The sequence below is a fragment of the Sander vitreus genome, chromosome 16 (genome assembly GCF_031162955.1).
Source record: "Sander vitreus isolate 19-12246 chromosome 16, sanVit1, whole genome shotgun sequence".
In the NCBI taxonomy this organism is placed as follows: Eukaryota; Metazoa; Chordata; class Actinopteri; order Perciformes; family Percidae; genus Sander; species Sander vitreus.
Genome location: NC_135870.1, coordinates 2,234,982 through 2,257,115, shown reverse-complemented (window position 1 = coordinate 2,257,115; position 22,134 = coordinate 2,234,982). Strand labels below are relative to the sequence as shown.

At 43.5% G+C, this 22,134-nt stretch overlaps 1 protein-coding gene across 1 annotated transcript in view; it reads left to right on the top strand.

Annotated features, from left to right (window-relative positions):
• Positions 1–22,134, top strand: part of LOC144531270 (cGMP-dependent protein kinase 1-like) — a 34,956-nt gene that overhangs the window by 7,223 nt on the left and 5,599 nt on the right. Inside the window, exons 5-19 of the mRNA XM_078271311.1 lie at positions 1,348–1,461; positions 6,640–6,745; positions 6,850–6,913; positions 8,181–8,258; positions 9,082–9,176; positions 10,015–10,080; positions 10,480–10,554; positions 12,140–12,236; positions 13,803–13,942; positions 16,158–16,247; positions 16,328–16,469; positions 17,333–17,496; positions 19,324–19,446; positions 19,828–19,890; positions 21,413–21,479. Of these exons, the coding sequence (XP_078127437.1) occupies positions 1,348–1,461; positions 6,640–6,745; positions 6,850–6,913; positions 8,181–8,258; positions 9,082–9,176; positions 10,015–10,080; positions 10,480–10,554; positions 12,140–12,236; positions 13,803–13,942; positions 16,158–16,247; positions 16,328–16,469; positions 17,333–17,496; positions 19,324–19,446; positions 19,828–19,890; positions 21,413–21,479 (1,484 nt within the window). The remainder of the gene's footprint in view (positions 1–1,347; positions 1,462–6,639; positions 6,746–6,849; positions 6,914–8,180; positions 8,259–9,081; positions 9,177–10,014; positions 10,081–10,479; positions 10,555–12,139; positions 12,237–13,802; positions 13,943–16,157; positions 16,248–16,327; positions 16,470–17,332; positions 17,497–19,323; positions 19,447–19,827; positions 19,891–21,412; positions 21,480–22,134) is intronic.

Genomic DNA, 22,134 nt, shown 5'->3' with positions numbered 1-22,134 from the left:
TAGGTTTAGACACCAAAACTACTGAGTTAAGTTGATAAAAAGATGGAGGTTTGGGTTCAAAGCAGACGTGACTTCACTTCCTGAAGGTCACCACGTGACGCAGAACGTTGTCTCGCTTTGCCAGACCTTCCTCCACAGCGCTGCAGAGGAAGGTCTGGCTAGTCCACACAGCATTCCTGGATGGGAGAAAAACGTGCTCTGGTTTATTGGCATTTCTTTAAACCAATCACAATCGTCTTGGGCGGGGCTAAGCTCCGGACGGAGCCACGGCGCCTCTGCTAAATAGTCTCAGGAAGGAACTTGTTTTGGTGGAACATGTGGACGTTCAAAAGTAGTTTTAGTCGTGCAACAGAAACCTCAGATTGGACAGATAGTCTAGCTAGCTGTCTGGATTTACCCTGCAGAGATCTGAGGAGCAGTTAACCATAGTCCTCACAAATCCACCGGAGGTTAGAACGCCAACACAGAGACAGAGGAAGGGGACGGACATCCGGCTGAAATGAGGGACATCCGGCGGAATTTCCAGCGGCACCGGAGCAATCCCAGAAATGGAACGTCATACGGACATCGATATGGTAAAATCATATACCTTATAAATCATATAAGTACCTGGGTGTTCACCTGAACAATAAACTGGACTGGACACCACAGCACTTTCCAAAAAAGGCCAGAGCAGACTGTATCTGCTGAGGAGACTCCTGAGGACATTTTATGACTCTGTGGTGGCATCAGCTATTCTCTATGGAGTGGTCTGCTGGGGCAATGGCATTGCAGTGGCAGACAGGAAAAGACTAGACAGGCTGATTAAGAAGGCCAAGGCTCTGTTCTTGGTTGCCCCCTTGACACTGTAGAGGTGCTGGGAGACAGGAGGACAGTGGCTTAATTATCCTCCATGATCGACGACTCCTCCCACCCCATGCAGGACACTCTGTCAGGACTGAACCACTCCTTCGCTGCTGCACCCGCGCTGCGTCACGGAGAGATACCGCAGCTGCCTGCTGCTGTCAGACTCTACAATCAGCACTGCTTCCAGTAGACCACATTAATAAAGAATCTTGAATCTTGATAAAGACTTTGCATCGAGTAACATGCAAGAAAACATTCCACCTTACAAGTCAGTCTTTGAGTTTCTGTGTCAGTCTGTAGCTAAGCTATAAGCTAACTATTTATGGTTGACTTATGCATGTAAACTTGCCACCGTAGATACAGTGGTTACATAACCTTTGAAACAAGCTACAATTTAACCGTGCATGTGCACGCAGGCGCGCGTCATAGGTGCACTCAGGTACTTAAACAAATAGCACTACAGCCCTGATTAGCATGTTGCGTTTCGATGTGTTTTCACAGAGGGAATGGTCGAGGTGACTAAACAAGGAAAGAAGCTGTGCACCATCGGTCCGGCAAAAGTGTTTGGAGAGCTGGCCATCCTGTACAACTGCACTCGCACAGCAACCGTCACAGGTAAACGCACACTTTTTCATTATTACACACTGGAACTAGCAACTCGGCTGTTCCCAACAAACATCCAATAATTTTCTCTCAATTTGATGTTCAGAAATTCTGAAAATGGCTTACGTGTTTGTCCAAACAATGACCCCGGTGAAGGCCACTTTACAGCCATCAGTGCTGCTGGAAATGAAATCAATTCAGGCTGTGAAAAAGCTTTAATGGCGCATTAAAGTATGTATTTATCCAGGCAACAACAAATGGAAACTGTGGGTCGGCCACAGACATCACCCCTGCACAGTTTAGTTCTCCGTTCTGATTAATAAACTCCCATTTGTCCGAAAGTCTTCCTCGATGCCGCTTGAACTGTGGAGCTCTTTTAAAAGTCTGGTTCACCCAAACAAACGCACACAAAAACACATTTTTTTCACGCTTTTAGGAAAGACATGCCGTTTGATTTTTCAGACGTATTTTTCCAACGAAATCTTAGGTTTTTAGATGTCAGTCTCTGAGTAAATAAAACAGAAACTATCAGCATTTATCAATACTATCAGGGTGATTATTTTAGTGTGTGGGATTTGGGTGCACTGGCCCTTTAAAGGCTGAGGTGCAGTGTTACCTTTGGACGGAGCCAGGCTAGCTGCTCCTCCCGCGAAAAACACCCACATAGGTAGTTTGTTCAAGCATCAATTCTGACCTATATTTAGGTTTCTAGTGGCGGCGCCCTCTAGTGGCCGTAGTAGTTATGACGGGAGCAAAGCAGGAAGTAAGGTGAGGAAGTATAATGGCGCGTTCACACCAAGGTGGTTCACACGAATTTGGCGGCCCGATTCCATACAAAGTCAATGCAAAGACGTAAATGGACGTGAAGTCGCAGCACGAAGACACTAAAATACTGGAACGATTTCGAAGATTTTTGTTCCTATCAGTCACTTTCACACAAAAACATGGGAAAATAGGGTTGACAAAAAACCCACTTTCACTCTTCACCTGTCTGTTAATGTTGCATCTTTCTTCATGTTTTTTCTTCATGCCTTTTTATTATCCTGGCTGACATTTGAGATTCGGGTGATGGATTGACTTCAAATGCCGCGTCAAACTAATTCCTGTGTGTATTTGTGTATCGCCTTGATGTGCTGGAGGGAAGCCTAAACCCTGACTGATAAAGCTGTGTGTTTCTGACAAGAATCTGTTTACAGCTCGCTCTCTCTCTCTCTCTCTGGGCTGTGTGAAGTATAAAGAAGAAAACATCCATTTATCTTTAGAAGAGGTTCTGAACTCACCTTTTCTCTCCTCTGTGTGCCTCCCACAGCGACTGTCCTTGGTTCGTTCAATGTCATCCCAGTGAGTGAAAGAGAAAGAAAGAGAGAGAGAGAGAGAGAGAGAGAGAGAGAGAGAGAGACACACAGAGAGAGAGAGAGAGAGAGACGAGAGAGAGAGAGAGAGAGAGAGAGAGAGAGACGAGAGAGAGAGAGAGAGAGAGAGAGAGAGAGAGAGAGGCAGAGAGAGAGAGAGAGAGAGAGAGAAAGAAAGAGAGAGAGAGAGAGAGAGAGAGAGAGAGAAAACATTTAGAAGCACTAAAGAAATCAAGACAGTTCTCCCATCACATGCAAGAATGAATCACGGTCTGACCCTTGACACTTCTCACAATCAGAGGAGGGAACGTTTTCCTGATGCATGCAAGGCCGGCCCGTGATAAAGGCAGTATAGGCGAATGCTAGGGGCGCCTAGAAAAATACAAAAGTTAAAGATAAGAAGAAAAAAGTGGGGGTGTGGGTGGGGGGGGGAGAATGGGAAAGAGCTCCAAAAACACTGAAAAAAGCGGAAAAAACAACGTCGGACAAAGACGTCGGACAAACTTCGAAAGCAGCAACAAAACAAACCATGTTTTCCTAATCTTAACGGTCGTCGCCACATAAGGGTTTCCTTTTTGTCAGCTAAACTTGAATGCAACAGCCGTTGAAATGACCGTCACCTCACGGTGCTCTGAACAGAGTCACACTGAGAGATCCAGAGAGAGCTGTGTGGAGCTGATAGTCTTAACTAGCTTTGTAGCGACTCATTTGGCGACGGCTTGAATGTAACGGACGTTCAATAATATCAAAAAGTTACGCACTAAAGCTTTAAACATCACGAAGAAACCACAGTTTTTTGCAATTTCATCGCATAAAATTGCATAACTATCCCGCATATTCCATCGCATTTCTTAAGAAAACGTGCTGCATAATTAAGAATTGAAAAACTCCGCATTTTTCTGGAAGGACTGTAAAGCTTTAATTGTAATGTGACCGGCGGTTGCCTAATTTCGTAGGATATCGTACGAAATTGTTGCGCATAAGTTTTCATACGATATCGTACGAACCCGTCCATTAGAAAGCGTTTATAAAATAAATAGGGGTGTCAGCATTAACGCGTTAATCGCTAGCTAGTTAACACTATACTCGACAGCAGCTAACGTTAGCCTACCGCTAGCTAGTTAACACTATACTCGACAGCAGCTAACGTTAGCCTACCGCTAGCTAGTTAACACTATACTCGACAGCAGCTAACGTTAGCCTTCCGCTAGCTAGTTAACACTATACTCGACAGCAGCTAACGTTAGCCTACCGCTAGCTAGTTAACACTATACTCGACAGCAGCTAACGTTAGCCTACCGCTAGCTAGTTAACACTATACTCAACAGCAGCTAACGTTAGCCTACCGCTAGCTAGTAGCTGGATTAAACAGGGTTAAATGCTGACAGCTAACGCTAAACGGTGTAAAGTGTGACTGTGTTTTACTGTAGAGGATTCAACACCGGGATGTAACAATCTGCAGCTGCCATCGGAGAAACAACACAGACGGTGCGTTCAATGAAACTGGTAAACTACAGCCTCGTGGTGCATTCAAAGTTGTTTGTTCAAATGTGTGACTAGATTAAATATATAATAAACAAATACAAATCTTAAAATCAAGTCCATTAAGTCACTTTCTTTGCATTCATTTGATTCCCAATCAAGATCCTCTGGTAAGAACGGCTTTCCATTGTTAATACGTTCTTAAAAACTGTGGTAAAACATGTGATTAATCGCGATTAACTATAGATATTCAACGATTAATCGCGATTAAGAAAATGTAATCGTTTGACAGCCCTAAAAATTAATTGGGAGGCTGAATGTCTCCCCTGCGCCGGGAGTTTGAAACCTCGTCTCCGAGATAACCCTGAAGACATCTTGAACGGTTATTTTCTCTGAGTTAAACTCTCCACGGACAGTAAAACTGATCGCCTCGTGTCAAATTAATGGCTGTTAAATGGAGCCCTTGCTGCAGAATAAAGCAATTGGAAAAGCTCTTCCCTCTCAGGGAGCTGCAGAGAGAGGACGACGACGACGACAATGATGATGATGATGATGATGGTGGAAACAGTGAAGGGTGAGGCAGAGTGTGGGGGAAGGTGCCTGAGAGCTTAGAGAGAGGACCAGGAGCAATGGGTTCACATGTAAATAAGCACAATGCCTCAAGTTGCTATAGCAACATGGACGTCCTTCAATTGAAAATCTCAGTCGGAGAAAAAAAATTGTTCAGGGTCACCTACTGGATTTAATCACAGTCCTCACAGTTACACTTGTTCCTGTCGGGTTCTTTTAAAGGGGAACTATGCAGCTTTTTTAACTTAATTTACATTGAAGCGTAACTCTCGCCAAAATGCAACCTAGGGTCTTTGTGTGAATGTACCAGAGTCAAACATTTAAAAGTATATTTAGGACGGAAACGCCACTTTTAAGATGTACCGTATTCTGGTTTTTGGGTCAAATGGCCTTTTGAATGGGAGTGCTAGGGGCGCTACGATGCTAGCCTCAAAATATCTATGTTTAAACCACTAAGAAGGCTCCACACAACATGAGACTTTGCTCCAAGTATCACCAGGGGCTCTACACCTTAACCACAGCACTGACTACACTGGTTGGTACCCAGAGTTCACTAAAAAGAAAGGTTTTGAGAAACTCAACGTAGCTGAGCGTTACTGAGCAGCCTCCAACTGAGCTTGAAGACGTAGATGTGACGTGAGCAACCTGTCTGAAAGTTGGAAGTCTTCTGGTAGCTGTGCCAAGAGAAATCTCAATCATTCCCAATCTAGCAGAGACGGAGAGCGTAGGTATATGTAAGGAGATAACATAGACACAGGCTCATTATTGATCACTAAAATGATAGTTAACATTAGTCATTACACTTAAACAGCTGATGGAAGTCCAAACTGCCTGAGAGCTTCTCCTGTACTATACGGTAACTCCTCTACTATGAGACAGGAAGTCTCGTGGTTATGACCCAATCGTTAGCCTATTGTTATAAAAACGTCTGCTACGGAGCCATAACGTGAGCTACAAGGTAATGGAGCCTTTTATACATTGTCGTGTTTCTTTAGAAATAAACAACGGACAAATAGAGTCTTTAAACGCTTCAGATGTAAAGTTATTCTCTGTCAAAGTGACGTCAGAATGAATGGGAGTCAATGGGATGCTAACGTCAGGTGATCGTTTGGTAGCATCAAAATGGTGCCATAGGAGGTTCGAGCTCTGAAGCGAAGCTTACCCCCTTGGGGTAGACGCTCCATATTCATACTCCATCTTGAACTACGTTAGCCGGTAAGGGACATACAGGACATACTGCTCCGCCTTTCGTGTTTTCTCTGTCACATGATAAACTCTCAGCTGCTGCTAATGCTGCTAACGGGTATCGTAGCTTCCCGGCCCCGGCAGGTTTGAAGAAGGAAACATGGAGGACCACACGTATTCAAAATCCAGATTTCAGGAACAGGAGTCTTCTTCTTCGCCCAGAAAAAGGAGATTGAAAAGAGCAAGAGACCGGCTCTTTTGAAGCGTGAAGGCTACCGTAGCTGTAATACGTACTTTGAACTGCGTGGTGCGAGCGAGTGTTGATTGCGATATATGATCTCAATGCTACACGGGAGACATTCCTACACATTGGACCTTTAAGTTACCAGCTAACGCTAGCGGTAGCGGTGGTAACAAATCTAGTTGTAGCCTTGCAAGGTGTGACCCTGCAAGATACCCAGTATGTACATATTATGATGATTAAATGGGAGATGGTGTCAGACTTTAGTCTTTTCAAAAAAGTCTGTTCAAAGGCAATAAATCCCTTTCTGATTTCTGATGTGCTTGCTTTGTCTGTCTGTCTGTCTGTCTGTCTCTGTAGCACTGACCGACATCAAGCTGTGGGCGATCGACCGACAGGGTTTCCAGACCATCATGATGAGAACCGGTCTCATCAAACATTCCCAGTACATGGACTTCCTCCGCAGGTACACAGCCCACACATGTGCTCTACTACACTCTACTTCACTGTCTGAAGCTCACTCCACATGACGATGACTCACTCCTCTCTCTCTCTGAACTCTCCTCTCAGCGTTCCCTCGTTTCAGTCGCTACCCGAGGACATCCTCAGCAAACTGGCTGACGTGTTGGAGGAGGTGATGCTTTTTTCAAAAAGTCCTTTTCTATAACAAGCTCTAGGGGTGCACAATATGAGGAAAATATGCAACAACCAGTGGCGGTTCTAGGGGGGGGAGGGGAAGGGTGGCCTGCTCTGGCATTTCCCCCCTCTCATTCCCCCTGCTCTGGCGTTTCCCCCCTCTCATTCCCCCTGCTCTGGCGTTTCCCCCCTCTCATTCCCCCTGCTCTGGCGTTTCCCCCCCCTCTCATTCCCCCCTGCTCTGGCGTTTCCCCCCCCTCTCATTCCCCCCTGCTCTGGCGTTTCCCCCCCCTCTCATTCCCCCTGCTCTGGCGTTTCCCCCCTCTCATTCCCCCTGCTCTGGCGTTTCCCCCCTCTCATTCCCCCTGCTCTGGCATTTCCCCCTCTCATTCCCCCTGCTCTGGCGTTCCCCCCTCTCATTCCCCCTGCTCTGGCGTTCCCCCCTCTCATTCCCCCTGCTCTGGCGTTCCCCCCTCTCGTTCCCCCTGCTCTGGCGTTCCCCCTCTCGTTCCCCCTGCTCTGGCGTTTCCCCCTCTCATTCCCCCTGCTCTGGCGTTTCCCCCCTCTCATTCCCCCCTGCTCTGGCGTTTCCCCCCTCTCATTCCCCCTGCTCTGGCGTTTCCCCCCTCTCGTTCCCCCTGCTCTGGCGTTTCCCCCCTCTCATTCCCCCTGCTCTGGCGTTTCCCCCCTCTCGTTCCCCCCTGCTCTGGCGTTTCCCCCCCCTCTCGTTCCCCCCTGCTCTGGCGTTCCCCCCTCTCATTCCCCCTGCTCTGGCGTTCAACCCCTCTCATTCCCCCTGCTCTGGCGTTCCCCCCTCTCATTCCCCCTGCTCTGGCGTCTCAACGACCGCAAACGGAGTTACAGTTACATTATGAAGTGTAGTTTTCTGCTGATACTCTTTCAACTAACACTAAAAATCTCAGAGTGTCTTTCGCGATATCGCAGCCTTTCTCGGTGTGTTTATTGCGCCAGTTGATATTGTGGTGGCGATAAATAAACAAAGTATTGTGCAGCCCTAGTAAGCTCACAGACATGCAGTCACAGTATCTGTTTCTTCCATCTGACAAATACAAATGGTTAGAAACCGTGTGTTCAGTGATCTAAGGTAACACATGATTCACCTTCCTCTCTCTCCTTCTGTCTGTCTCCCTCTCTCCCCTCTCCCTCCCTCTTCCCCCCCCCTCGCTCTCTCTTCCATCTCTCTCTCTCTCTCTCTCTGTCTGTCTGTCTCTCCCGCTCCCTCCCTCTCTCTCTCTCTCTCTCAGACTCATTACAGCGACTGTGATTACATTATCCGTCAGGGAGCCACCGGAGACACATTCTTCATCATCAGCGAAGGACAGGTGAGGGTGAAGGATGGTGGATTTATTAGGAGGTGAAAAGAGAGACATTAACAGAGAGAGATACTGATGTGAACAACAATCTTTGAAATTGGTCCAGTACTGAGCGTCCACTAAAAGTTCTGTTGTTGCCGCTGACAGACTCAGATTATTATTCTAAGTGTCTGGCAACATTATGAAAGGATCCCTACAGAGATAGACCTTTTTGTTAAAGAGGAAGATCCTTTTAGTTTAACATGGAACAGCCCCGAAATCACCATCACCAAACTACACCAGACTCCATGTAAATAATCAGGACTTTTAGCGTGTATAGAGCCAGCATATCTCCACCAGACTCCATGTAAATAATCAGGACTTTTAGTGTGTATGTAAATGGTAATACTCAACTTAAATACTGAAATACTTCAACCAAACCAGAGTGGTGATTGTTGGAACAGTGGAAAGATGAACCAAGACAGCTTTTGGTAGTTTTATGTAGTTTCTGTCGACTTTGAATGAAGTGTGTTTTACGATGATGAAAGTCCTGATTATTTACATGGAGTCTGGTGGAGTTTGGTGATGGTGATTTCAGGGCTGTTTCGTGTTAAACTAAAAGGATCTCACTCTTTAACAAAACACGAACCATGTTGTAAAAGTGCTGTGCGCGTGAGATGTGACATGCAGCTGGGAAATCAAATCTAGAAGACAAACATGTACAAATGGACATTGTGCAAAAACGATAAAGTGACATTAGTTGTGTCTGTGTCACATGCCCAGGCAGATTACAAAGAAAACATGCAGAGCTTTCAGTCTAATAAATAAATGTTGTGTTGTGTGATGTCGACAGGTTAAAGTCTCTCAGCAGGACTCACCTGGGGGCGAGCAGGTGAACGTGAAGACGCTCGCTAAAGGAGATTGGTTTGGAGAGCAGGCTCTGAAAGGGTGAAAACACACGCACGCACACACACACACACACAGCCACTCACACACATACAGAGACACACACACACACACACACAGCCACTCACACACACACACACACACACACACACACACACACACACACAGCCACACACACACACACACACACACACACACACACACACACACACACGCCACACAGCCACACACATGCATACACAGACACAGACACACACACACGCGCACAGCCACTCACACGCAGCCACACACATGCATACACAAGACACACACACAAACATACTTTGTTTTTAAATGTATTTCCAACCACAGTGTTTGTTCAAATGCCTAAAGTGTTACCCTGACAGTATGCAGGGCTTTTCACTTTTACTGCAGTAAACGATCTGAGTACTTTAGGTGCTTCTCATGTCGCTTGACTCCTCCACTTGCCATCCTTCCTCGTCTCAGTCCCTCCCACCGAGGAGGCACAGGGGGGACGCGAGGAAATCATTGGAAGAGGGGGCAAAGAGCAAATGTGTTTTAGAGAGATGAGACGTCCTTTCTGCTGAAGCGTCATATGAATTCATCAGCTGTTTGGACCGAGTTAGCAACTCCTTCAGCTGCACGGCTTCCGGGAAAGCTACTCTCTGTATCCTCAGCTATAGCTCCTCGATGATCCCTCCTCGGGGCAGAAATAAGAGCTTAGAGACGGCCTTCACCGAGGAGGGACAGAACAACTTCCGGTTTGACCGAGGAGAGTCGAGGAGCTATCAGATAAGAGACATGGGATGCAGCTTTTGTCCACCGGTCATACACACTCTGCCTGCACGTCTGATTTCTGTTTCCTGTTTCCTGTGTGCAGTGAGGATGTTCGTACCGCCAGCGTCACGGCTGTGGGAGACGTTACCTGTCTGGTCATTGACCGAGAGTGAGTGAGCTCCATCACAACTGTGTCCACATTCAAAAGCAAACTCAAAACTCTACTATTCTCTCAGTGCATTTGATTAATTACTGTGTGTGTGTGTGTGTGTGTGTGTGTGTGTGTGTGTGTGTGTGTGTGTGTGTGTCTCTGCACGGTAACACTTAGTTTTTTTCTTTGTTGTCTTATGTTGACGATGATACTGTATTTGTATGCTTTGTTCTCATGTTTATGCTTATATATTTTCATTTTCCCTTTTAATGTAAAGCACTTTGAGTTTACGTGTAATGAAAGGCGAATGGATTTCTGAATATTTCTGAATAAAATTGCCATTTGTCCACCGTGAACGTCCAGTTTTTACATCCTCACTTTGCACTGGTCCTTTAAAAAGACATCTTTGTGTCCCAGGCTGTTCAAGCAGCTGATTGGAGGACTGGACGACGTCAACAACAAGCAGTACGACAGTGACGAGGTCAAGGCAAAGTGAGTTCATTCATTCATTCATACATATACACATACATATACACATACATATTATATATATATATATATATATATATATACATACACATACATACACATACATATATACATACACACACACACACACATACACACACATATACATACACACACACACACACATATATACATACACACACACATATATATATACACACACACATATATACACACACACACATATATATATACACACACGTATACATATTTATTTCTTTTTTTCTTTTTTTTTAAGAATAAGGGTTTATGTAACAGCTGCAGAAGAAGGCCACAGACACTAACTTCATAAATGTCTCCTTTTCAGCTCTGGAGCCCTTTTTAGACTTTATATATGTCTTTCCTTGCATTCTTATGTCTTTATATTTATTGTATCATTTTTATTGTGAAGCACTTTTGTGATTTTTATCGGTGAAAGGTACTTTATCAGTAAACTTTACTTACTTGCTTATTTGCTTACTTGGAACATGCAGCTCTGTTCTGGCTATTTTACTTTTCTCAGTTTTACACATTAGTGGAAAGTAGCTGACTACATGTACTTACTTGGGTATACGTGCAGTTTAGTGTCCCAAATTCCCTGTAACGTAACCCCATTTGTACAGGTCCTATCCCCTGACCAATCGGCTATCCTAACCTTAACCACTCCAGGTCAAATGCCTAACCTCAACCAATCGAGCTGCTTCGTAGGGCGGGTCTTGGCGTGGCCATAGTGGGATTTGGGACACTTAATTGCATGCAAACTGCTTACTTGTACTTCAAGTTTTGGGTACTTTACTTTGAGCATTTTCACATTAAGCTACTTTATACCTCACTACATTTCACTTTGTTATTGCACTAAATGGATTTGATAACGTCTACCGGCTCAGCTCAGGGATTTATGAAAGAGGTAAAGATACTTACAAACAGAAGTGGAATCCACATGCAAGCAGGGCAGGTAAACGCTGCCGTTTACAGGTTACAGAGTACAGATGGATTACGGGTTAAATACTGCAGGATTAATGAGGGAAAGTGGAAACAGGTGAGCAGGTGGACGTGGAAGTCAGAGTGACTGGGATGAAGAAAAGTCCGAGGACATCTGCTGGACAGGAGGGGAATGACAACAAAGCCCAAGAAGACGTCCTTAAATGTCTTGTTTTGTCCACAACTCAAAGATATTCAGTTTAGGAGTGAAGGAACTAGAAAACATTCACATTTTACAAGCTGGCATCACACATTTTTTTACCTCAGTAATGATCCTCTAAGGACCACAAATAAAGGGATAGTTTACCCAAAAATCCAACAGTTTATTCATGCATGAAATGTGAAACACAGAAAGGTCTGTAGAGTATCTCGAGTAACCAAGTCATGATTTTTCTGAAAAGACACGTTGCTTAGAAGGTCTGTGGTGAAATCAATTGAGAAGATTCTCATCTTAAAGCTAAATAAAGTCTTTCAAAAGCCTCTTGGATCAGCTGAAAAATGCATCGTCACAAAGCCGTTACTCTGGTGTCCTTTCTCGCCTTCATTTAATGTCTCTCTTTGTCATTGTGTCCTCTGCTGTTCTCCGCAGTGTGCAGGCAGAGGTGGATTTCTTCTCCCGAGTGTCTCTCAGTGATTTCAACATCATCTGCACTCTGGGCATAGGAGGCTTCAGCCGTGTGGAGCTGGTGAGTGCCAGTTTTTCTTGCTCTTTTAAAGGTCCCATGGCATGAGTATCCTGCTCTGCCTTTGAGAAAATGAAAGCTCAGATGGGCCGATCTGGAATCTTCCCTTTATGACGTCATAAGGGGAAAGGTTACCTCCCCTTTCTCTGCTTTGCCCACCCATGAGAGAGAGAGAGAGACATCACGGCTTGCAAACGAGCGAAGCATGGCAGTTGGTCAAGGCCACACCCCCACCTTGCCGCTTTTATCTAATTTTTTTCGTGGTGGCCAACACGAAATGGGAACCATCTATTCAGAGGTTGGGTTTAGGAAAAAAACAACGGGGAAAGGACGCCTCACACGCTGGGAGGCGGCCGCGGGGGACGCGCGACAATAACGGGACAGTTGTGATTAGGAAAACAACGGGGAAACAAAATGCCACATGTGGGACGCGATTCCCGGTCTCCTGGGTGAAAGTCCTGTATTGTTTGACCCATCCACCGCCCTGACCAACCTCCCTACATGGATTTTCAGCTCTTTATACTACTCCCTACCATATTCGTGCTGTGATCACGAAATATGCTTCCCATTGAAAAACATTACTTTACATTTTCGTGCTGGCCACCACGAAAAAAATGAGAAAAACGTCCCTGTGAACACAAATCAATAGATTAAATAACGTGACCATTTCACGAACTGCCGTGAGACTGGGTTGTACAGTATTAGGGACCACTAAGGCCTATATAAAAGAGACTTCAGATACAGTATTAGGGACCACTAAGGTCTATATAAAAGAGACTTCAGATACAGTATTAGGGGACCATTAAGGTCTATATAAAAGAGACTTCAGATACAGTATTAGGGGACCACTAAGGTCTATATAAAAGAGACTTCAGATACAGTATTAGGGGACCACTAAGGTCTATATAAAAGAGACTTCAGATACAGTATTAGGGGACCACTAAGGCCTATATAAAAGAGACTTCAGATACAGTATTAGGGGACCACTAAGGCCTATATAAAAGAGACTTCAGATACAGTATTAGGGGACCACTAAGGTCTATATAAAAGAGACTTCAGATACAGTATTAGGGGACCACTAAGGTCTATATAAAAGAGACTTCAGATACAGTATTAGGGGACCACTAAGGTCTATATAAAAGAGACTTCAGATACAGTATTAGGGGACCACTAAGGCCTATATAAAAGCATACAAAAAGCAGCATGTCATAGGACCTTTAAAGGAGTTTTGCTTGCTTTTTTCCAAGTTTTTTTTTTTGGACAATTTTTCAACGTTTTTGGGACACTTTTTTCAAGGTCAGACACATAGAATAATAATCTGATCAGGAGTCTGTCAGCTGCTAAACAAGAACTTTTGTGAAGGTAAGTAGAAGCTGCACAATTGCCCTATTAACTCACATTGTAGCTTGTTTCTCCCCTGCCGACTGCAGCGATCTCGCTTAATACTGGACCAATGTCAAAGATTGGCACTTAGACACAAAAACATAGGAACATAGTGTCCAGGGTGAAGAAAAACGGTAGTTACCCTTTAAAGAGCTGTCCGTCTGTACTGAGTGTTCTGTGTTTCAGGTGCAACTAAAGAATGATCCCAACCGATCGTTTGCCCTGAAAGTGTTGAAGAAACGTCACATCATGGACACCAGCCAGCAGGGCCACATCCTGTCCGAGCGTCGCATCATGATGGAGGCTCACAGTCCTTTCATCATCAGGTCACACTGCTTCTTATGTTGCTAAGAATTTATTCAGAGCACGTCACGCTCTAGGATCTAAGTGGTGGCAAGAGGTGACTTTATCTTGCACTGTAAAATATTCCAGCAGATGGGGCACCATAAAAATACAGTTAAATAACAGAAAAAAATGCACTTATTTACTCACTTATTTACTTACACAATTATTCACGCACTAATTATGCACTTATTTACTTACAGAATTACTTTCGCACTTATTTACGCATTTATTTACTTTCGCACTTATTTATGCACTAATTTACACACTTATTTACTCACTTACTTTCGCACTTATTTACTCACTTACTTTCGCACTTATTTACTTACACAATTATTTACACACTTATTTACTCATGAAATTACTTATGCACTTATTTACGCATTTATTTACTCACGAAATTACTTACGCACTTATTGCACACTTATTTACTCACGAAATTACTTACGCACTTATTTACACACTTATTTACTCACAAAATTACTTACGCACTTATTTACGCATTTATTTACTCACGAAATTACTTACGCACTTATTTACTCACTTATTTACACACTTATTTACTCACGAAATTACTTACGCACTTATTTACGCATTTATTTACACACTTATTTACTCACGAAATTACTTACGCACTTATTTACTCACTTATTTACGCACTTATTTACACACTTATTTACTCACGAAATTGTTTACGCACTTATTTACGCATTTATTTACTCACGAAATTACTTACGGAATTACTTACGCACTTATTTACTCACGAAATTACTTACGGAATTACTTACGCACTTATTTACTCACGAAATTATTTACTCACTTATTTACGCATTTATTTACTCACGAAATTACTTACGCACTTATTTACGCATTTATTTACTCACGAAATTACTTTCGCACTTATTTACATACACAATTATTTACGCACTTATTTACTCACGAAATTACTTACGCACTTACTTTCGCATTTATTTACGCATTTATTTACTCACGAAATTACTTACGTACTTATTTACGCATTTATTTACACACTTATTTACTCACGAAATTACTTACGCACTTATTTACACACTTATTTACTCACGAAATTACTTACGCACTTATTTACGCATTTATTTACTCACGAAATTACTTACGCACTTATTTACTCACTTATTTACGCATTTATTTACTCACGAAATTACTTACGGAATTACTTACGCATTTATTTACTCACGACATTACTTACGCACTTATTTACACACTTATTTACTCACGAAATTACTTTACGGAATTACTTACGCACTTACTTACGCACTTATTTACTCACTTACTTACGCACTTATTTACTCACGAAATTACTTTCGCACTTATTTACGCACTTATTTACTTACACAATTATTTACGCACTTATTTACACACTTATTTACGCACTTATTTACTTACACAATTATTTACACACTTATTTACTCACGAAATTGTTTACGCACTTATTTACGCATTTATTTACTCACGAAATTACTTACGCACTTATTTACGCATTTATTTACTCACGAAATTACTTACGGAATTACTTACGCACTTATTTACTCACGAAATTACTTACGCACTTATTTACGCATTTATTTACTCACGAAATTACTTACGCACTTATTTACTCATTTATTTACTCACGAAATTACTTACGCACTTATTTACTCACTTATTTACGCACTTATTTACTCACGAAAATACTTTCGCACTTATTTACGTACACAATTATTTACGCACTTATTTACTCACGAAATTACTTACGCACTTATTTACGCATTTATTTACACACTTATTTACGGAATTACTTACGCACTTATTTACTCACTTATCTACTCACAAAATTACTTACGCATTTATTATGCAATTACTTACACACATATTTACTTACGGAATTACTTCCGCACTTATTTATGCAATTACTTACACACATATTTACTTACGGAATTACTTCCGCACTTATTTACTTCCGCATTTATTTATGCACTAATTTACACACTTACTTACTTATGCAATTACTTACGCATTATTTACACACTTACCCGAGGGAATCTGGTGGATAAATGGAAAATGGCAATAAAGGGCCTTGAGAGTAGAGGAAATGTGGCTGAAGAGATAGATGCAGAATGAGCAGCAACATACCCAAGTGAGGCGTGCATTGTGAGAAACACAGTCTTTGTTTTTGTGCAGGCTGTATCGGACTTTCAGGGACTCCAAATATCTGTACATGCTGCTGGAGGCGTGCCTCGGAGGAGAACTGTGGACGCTGTTGCGAGACAGGTGTGGGACTGTTTGTGTTTAAGTGTTCAACTCTGAGAGGCCGTGAGACCGTCAGCGTCAGCCTTCATTCTGTGTTGCAGGGGATCGTTTGATGACGGCATCACTCGCTTCTACACCGGCTGTGTGGTTGAGGCTCTGGCTTTCCTGCACTCCAAAGGGATCATCTACAGGGACCTCAAACCTGAGAACATCATCCTGGACCACCGAGGATACGCCAAGCTGGTGTGGACACACGTTAGACTGTAAAAATAACAGATAAAGCTTCTGGGTTTGAAAAGGGAAGCCAATAGAGGCAGAGCGCTTTGCGTCATACTCTGAAAGCCACGCCCACCGGAGAGGAAAACAACTCTCCGCTTTACATTGACTTGTAATGCGTGAGAGGTGCATCCTCGTCAATTTCGTCTGCTAGCAAACAACAGAAACATGCCTAAGAGCTGCTGTGTGCTGATATTCACTACCAACAATGTAAAGAACCGAAAAACTGAGCTTTTATGAAGTCAAACGTGGATAAAGATGTGAGGAATAAGCAGAGAGAATGGAGAGACACTAAGCTAACGTTATGTCCATTGTTGTACAGTAAGCATTTAGTACCAAGTCAAATATCCCCATTTCAGTTTTAGCCTAACTATATGTCGGTAAGTTAAGCTAACACAGTCGGGTCTACAGCTTACAAAACCTTAAGTTCTGGGTTCTTTGCATTGTAGGTAGTGAATATCACCACACAGCAGCTTTTGGGCATTTTTCTGTCGTTTGCTAGCAGACGTAATTGACGAGGAGGAAACCTTCACGCAATACAAGTCAACGGAGAGTGGAGAGTTGTTTTTGTCGCTGGTGGAGAACTTAAATGCACTCTGTCTCTATGCTGAAGATCCTTAAAGCTGTATTCTATCTAAAAACATTTCAAAAAAAGCGACAGAAACGTAAAAAAAAACCAAAAAAACAAGATGGTGACATATAAATTACCAAACTCGAGAAATGAAAATGGATGCTACGTCTGTTATTTTTACTGTATTATATACAACATACAATGTGGGTCAGATATTTCACAAAGGAAATGTTCATTATGTACGTTTCTTTGCGCACAGGTGGACTTTGGCTTTGCTAAGAAAGTGGGTCTGGGTAAGAAGACGTGGACATTTTGTGGGACTCCCGAGTACGTCGCCCCGGAGATCATCCTGAACAAAGGCCACGACAGCTCCGCTGACTGCTGGTCTCTGGGAATACTGGTCTTTGAGCTGCTCAGTGGCAGGTACACCAACATGTTTCACATTCTCATTAATGTCCGCAGAATAACTACTTCTGGATTAACTTAAATGAAAATGAGTACAGAGCACACATCAGAGGACCCATGGCCACTTCACGATGTTGTGCCTCGAGACTCAGAAACCAACCTGTTCTCCCACACCGGAGTCAGGTTATCTGCACACTTTTCAAAAAACTAAATTTATGCTTTTTAATATTTAAAAAAAAAATAATAATAATACCCTCTCCACAGCAGAACTAATGTCACTGTGAGGTGACAGTTCTTTCAGCGGCCGTTGTAGTGAACTTGCGTTTTCTCCTTAACTTCTTCAGGACATGAACACCTGTTTCCTGGGTGAAAGTCTTGTGTTTTCTCCTTAACTTCTTCAGGACATGAACACCTGTTTCCTGGTGAAAGTCTTGTGTTTTCTCCTTAACTTCTTCAGGACATGAACACCTGTTTCCTGGGTGAAAGTCTTGTGTTTTCTCCTTAACTTCTTCAGGACATGAACACCTGTTTCCTGGGTGAAAGTCTTGTGTTTTCTCCTTAACTTCTTCAGGACATGAACACCTGTTTCCTGGTGAAAGTCTTGAGTTTTCTCCTTAACTTCTTCAGGACATGAACACCTGTTTCCTGGTGAAAGTCTTGTGTTTTCTCCTTAACTTCTTCAGGACATGATCACCTGTTTCCTGGGTGAAAGTCTTGTGTTTTCTCCTTAACTTCTTCAGGACATGAACACCTGTTTCCTGGGTGAAAGTCTTGTGTTTTCTCTTTAACTTCTTCAGGACATGAACACCTGTTTCCTGGTGAAAGTCTTGTGTTTTCTCCTTAACTTCTTCAGGACATGAACACCTGTTTCCTGGTGAAAGTCTTGAGTTTTCTCCTTAACTTCTTCAGGACATGAACACCTGTTTCCTGGTGAAAGTCTTGTGTTTTCTCCTTAACTTCTTCAGGACATGAACACCTGTTTCCTGGTGAAAGTCTTGTGTTTTCTCCTTAACTTCTTCAGGACATGAACACCTGTTTCCTGGGTGAAAGTCTTGTGTTTTCTCTTTAACTTCTTCAGGACATGAACACCTGTTTCCTGGGTGAAAGTCTTGTGTTTTCTCCTTAACTTCTTCAGGACATGAACACCTGTTTCCTGGGTGAGAGTCTTGTGTTTTCTCCTTAACTTCTTCAGGACATGATCACCTGTTTCCTGGGTGAAAGTCTTGTGTTTTCTCCTTAACTTCTTCAGGACATGAACACCTGTTTCCTGGGTGAAAGTCTTGTGTTTTCTCCTTAAATTCTTCAGGATATTAACACCTGTTTCCTGGTGAAAGTCTTGTGTTTTCTCCTTAACTTCTTCCAGGACATGAACACCTGTTTCCCGGTGAAAGTCTCGTGTTTTCTCCTTAACTTCTTCCAGGACATGAACACCTGTTTCCTGGTGAAAGTCTCGTGTTTTCTCCTTAACTTCTTCCAGGACATGAACACCTGTTTCCTGGTGAAAGTCTTGTGTTTTCTCCTTAACTTTTTCAGGACATGAACACCTGTTTCCTGGGTGAAAGTCTTGTGTTTTCTCCTTAACTTCTTCCAAGACATGAACTCTCCTTCCCGGCTTTAAAGCCCTGTGTTTTTAGGAGCCAAACATCCCCCTCGACCTCCTCCCTACGAGGATCTTCAGGCTCTTATACAGCAGCAGTCAATGTGCTGCTGACAGTAATAAATACGTAGAATACATACAGATTACAGTGCATCACTTTTCATAGGTAGCTATATGTACCAATGCTTCATGCGAACAGCCTGTCTGGGATGAATAAATAAAACCGAGTTTCCTCTCTCTGTCCCCAGTCCTCCTTTTTCCGGCTGTGATCCCATGAAGACGTACAACATCATCCTGAGAGGCATCGACATGATCGAGTTTCCCAAGAAGATCACCAAGAGTGCCGCTAACCTTATCAAACGGCTCTGCAGGTTGATAGTGCACCGACTAAGTCAAACAGAGGGCTGCTTGTTTCTTTTAAAACATCTTACACATCCAAGGGCATAGGTTTTGTTTCAACATTGGAGGGGGGACATATTATAACGGGGGCGTCAAACGCTTGAATTCCTGCGTCTGAAATCGCTGGAAAACATATATTTACTGGTAAGAAGTAGGGTTGGATCCGAATATCGGACTATATGGATATTCATTCATTGGCTAGGTGTTAGATTTTTTAATTTTGGGATTTTAATATTTGTTTTTTGTTTAATTTTTCCTTTGGAGAGTGAGTTGTCTTTCATATTTTTTGATGATATCCCCTGCATCACCCCCCCCAAACTCTAAGCCTATGTTACAATCTATGTTTCTTTCAGGGACAATCCTTCAGAGAGGCTGGGAAATCAGAAAAACGGAGTGAAGGACATCCAGAAACACAAGTGAGAAAGTAAAGATGTTTATCGTCATGCGCAGTGGTGGAATGTAACTAAGTACATTTAATCCAGTACTGTACTCAAGTACAAATGTTGAGGTACTTGTACTTTACATGAATGTTTTCTTTTCATGCCACTTTCTTTTTCTACTCTACGCTACATTTCAGAGAGAAATATTGTACTTTTTACTCCACTACATTCATCTGTTACAGCTTTAGTTACTAGTTACTTTACACATTAAGATTCCTGCACACAAAACACATGTAGTTTATAAAATATGATGTTTTATTATAAACTAAAAAAGTGAGGATTTTTCTATACTAAAACTTTTGCATAAGTAACATTTTCAATGCAGGACTTGAAGAAGAGGGACAGTTAGACTCAGCGTCAGTGGGTCAGCGGACCGCTAACATTAGACCCAGAGGCAGTGGGTCAGTGGACCGCTAACGTTAGACCAGCGTCAGTGGGTCAGCTGACCGCTAACATTAGACCCAGAGGCAGTGGGTCAGCGGACCGCTAACATTAGACTCAGCGTCAGTGGGTCAGCGGACCGCTAACATTAGACCCAGAGGCAGTGGGTCAGTGGACCGCTAACGTTAGACCAGCGTCAGTGGGTCAGCTGACCGCTAATGTTAGACCCAGCAGCAGTGGGTCAGCTGACCGCTAACGTTAGACCCAGCAGCAGTGGGTCAGCGGACCGCTAACGTTAGACCCAGCAGCAGTGGGTCAGCTGACCGCTAACGTTAGACCAGCTGCCAGTGGGTCAGCTGACCGCTAACGTTAGACCAGCGTCAGTGGGTCAGCGGACCGCTAATGTTAGACCCAGCAGCAGTGGGTCAGTGGACCGCTAACGTTAGACCAGCGTCAGTGGGTCAGCGGACCGCTAACGCTAGACCAGCGTCAGTGGGTCAGCGGACCGCTAACGTTAGACCAGCGCCAGTGGGTCAGCTGACCGCTAACATTAGACCCAGCAGCAGTGGGTCAGCTGACCGCTAATGTTAGACCAGCGTCAGTGGGTCAGCTGACCGCTAATGTTAGACCCAGCAGCAGTGGGTCAGCTGACCGCTAACGTTAGACCCAGCAGCAGTGGGTCAGCGGACCGCTAACGTTAGACCCAGCAGCAGTGGGTCAGCTGACCGCTAACGTTAGACCCAGCAGCAGCAGTGGGTCTGCGAAAACGAGCCGAATAAAGCGTCACTCGTGGAGACAGCAATGTGCTTTGCATGGATGAAGCAAGTTAAGTTGACTCATTTAGCGGCTGGCTCTCTGCCTCGTAGCGTTACTGCTCGTTTGTCCATCAGTTATTGTAAAACCTCAGCTCTGCGACTTATAGTAGACGACATATTATCGGAAGTGTATACGTCACCATGGCAATGGTACCCGTAAAAATGGCTGCTGCTCTGACCATTCTGCTACGTTGATTTGAATGGAAATGGCCTTTCTATCCATTTTATTTCTATGGACTTCACTGTGAGTGCTTCCTGCAGGAGTTACACTGTTCTCATGGCAACACGTCTTTGTCCTTCAGGTGGTTTGAAGGCTTCAACTGGGACGGCCTCCGCCAGGGAACCGTGGCCTCTCCGTTCACGCCCACGGTGGGTATCCTTCAGTCTCTCTTATATTCTTTTCCCACCAAAATCCTGTTAGTTTTTCTATACAGTATACAAAACTCTGCTGTATGTTCACTCGATATCTTGGTTAATAAACTCGGACCCAGTCCTCCGCTCAGATCGCTCTGCGTTCACCGTCACTCTCTCAATTGCGCCACCACACACTCTTACGACATAGGGATAGTAAACATCAGAAAGCATGACGGGTGCCAGTGAAAATGTGTTTACTTCTCTTTATTCTTACATGCAGTGACGGACTGGCCATCTGGAATTTGGGCATCCAGCATCCAATCCTATTTTTGGTATCCAGAAGGGCTGCCCCCCTGTGGACCCCTATGGGCCACTACTGATGCGTAGAAAGATTCACTGGGAAGGCAGAGTTCCTAATTTCCAAGCTAGGTTATTGACAAAAATAGGGCCGGTGTGTTGCAAATAGAGATGGTCTGATACCATTTTTTGCTTCCCGATACCGATTCTGATACCTGAACTTGCGTATCGGCTGATACAGAGTACTGATCCGATACCAGTGTGTCATATATTTTAACTGTATACTACTATCGCTGTATGGATGATATGATGTATAACAGCTGTATACTACTATCTCTGTATGGATGATATGATGTATAACAGCTGTATACTA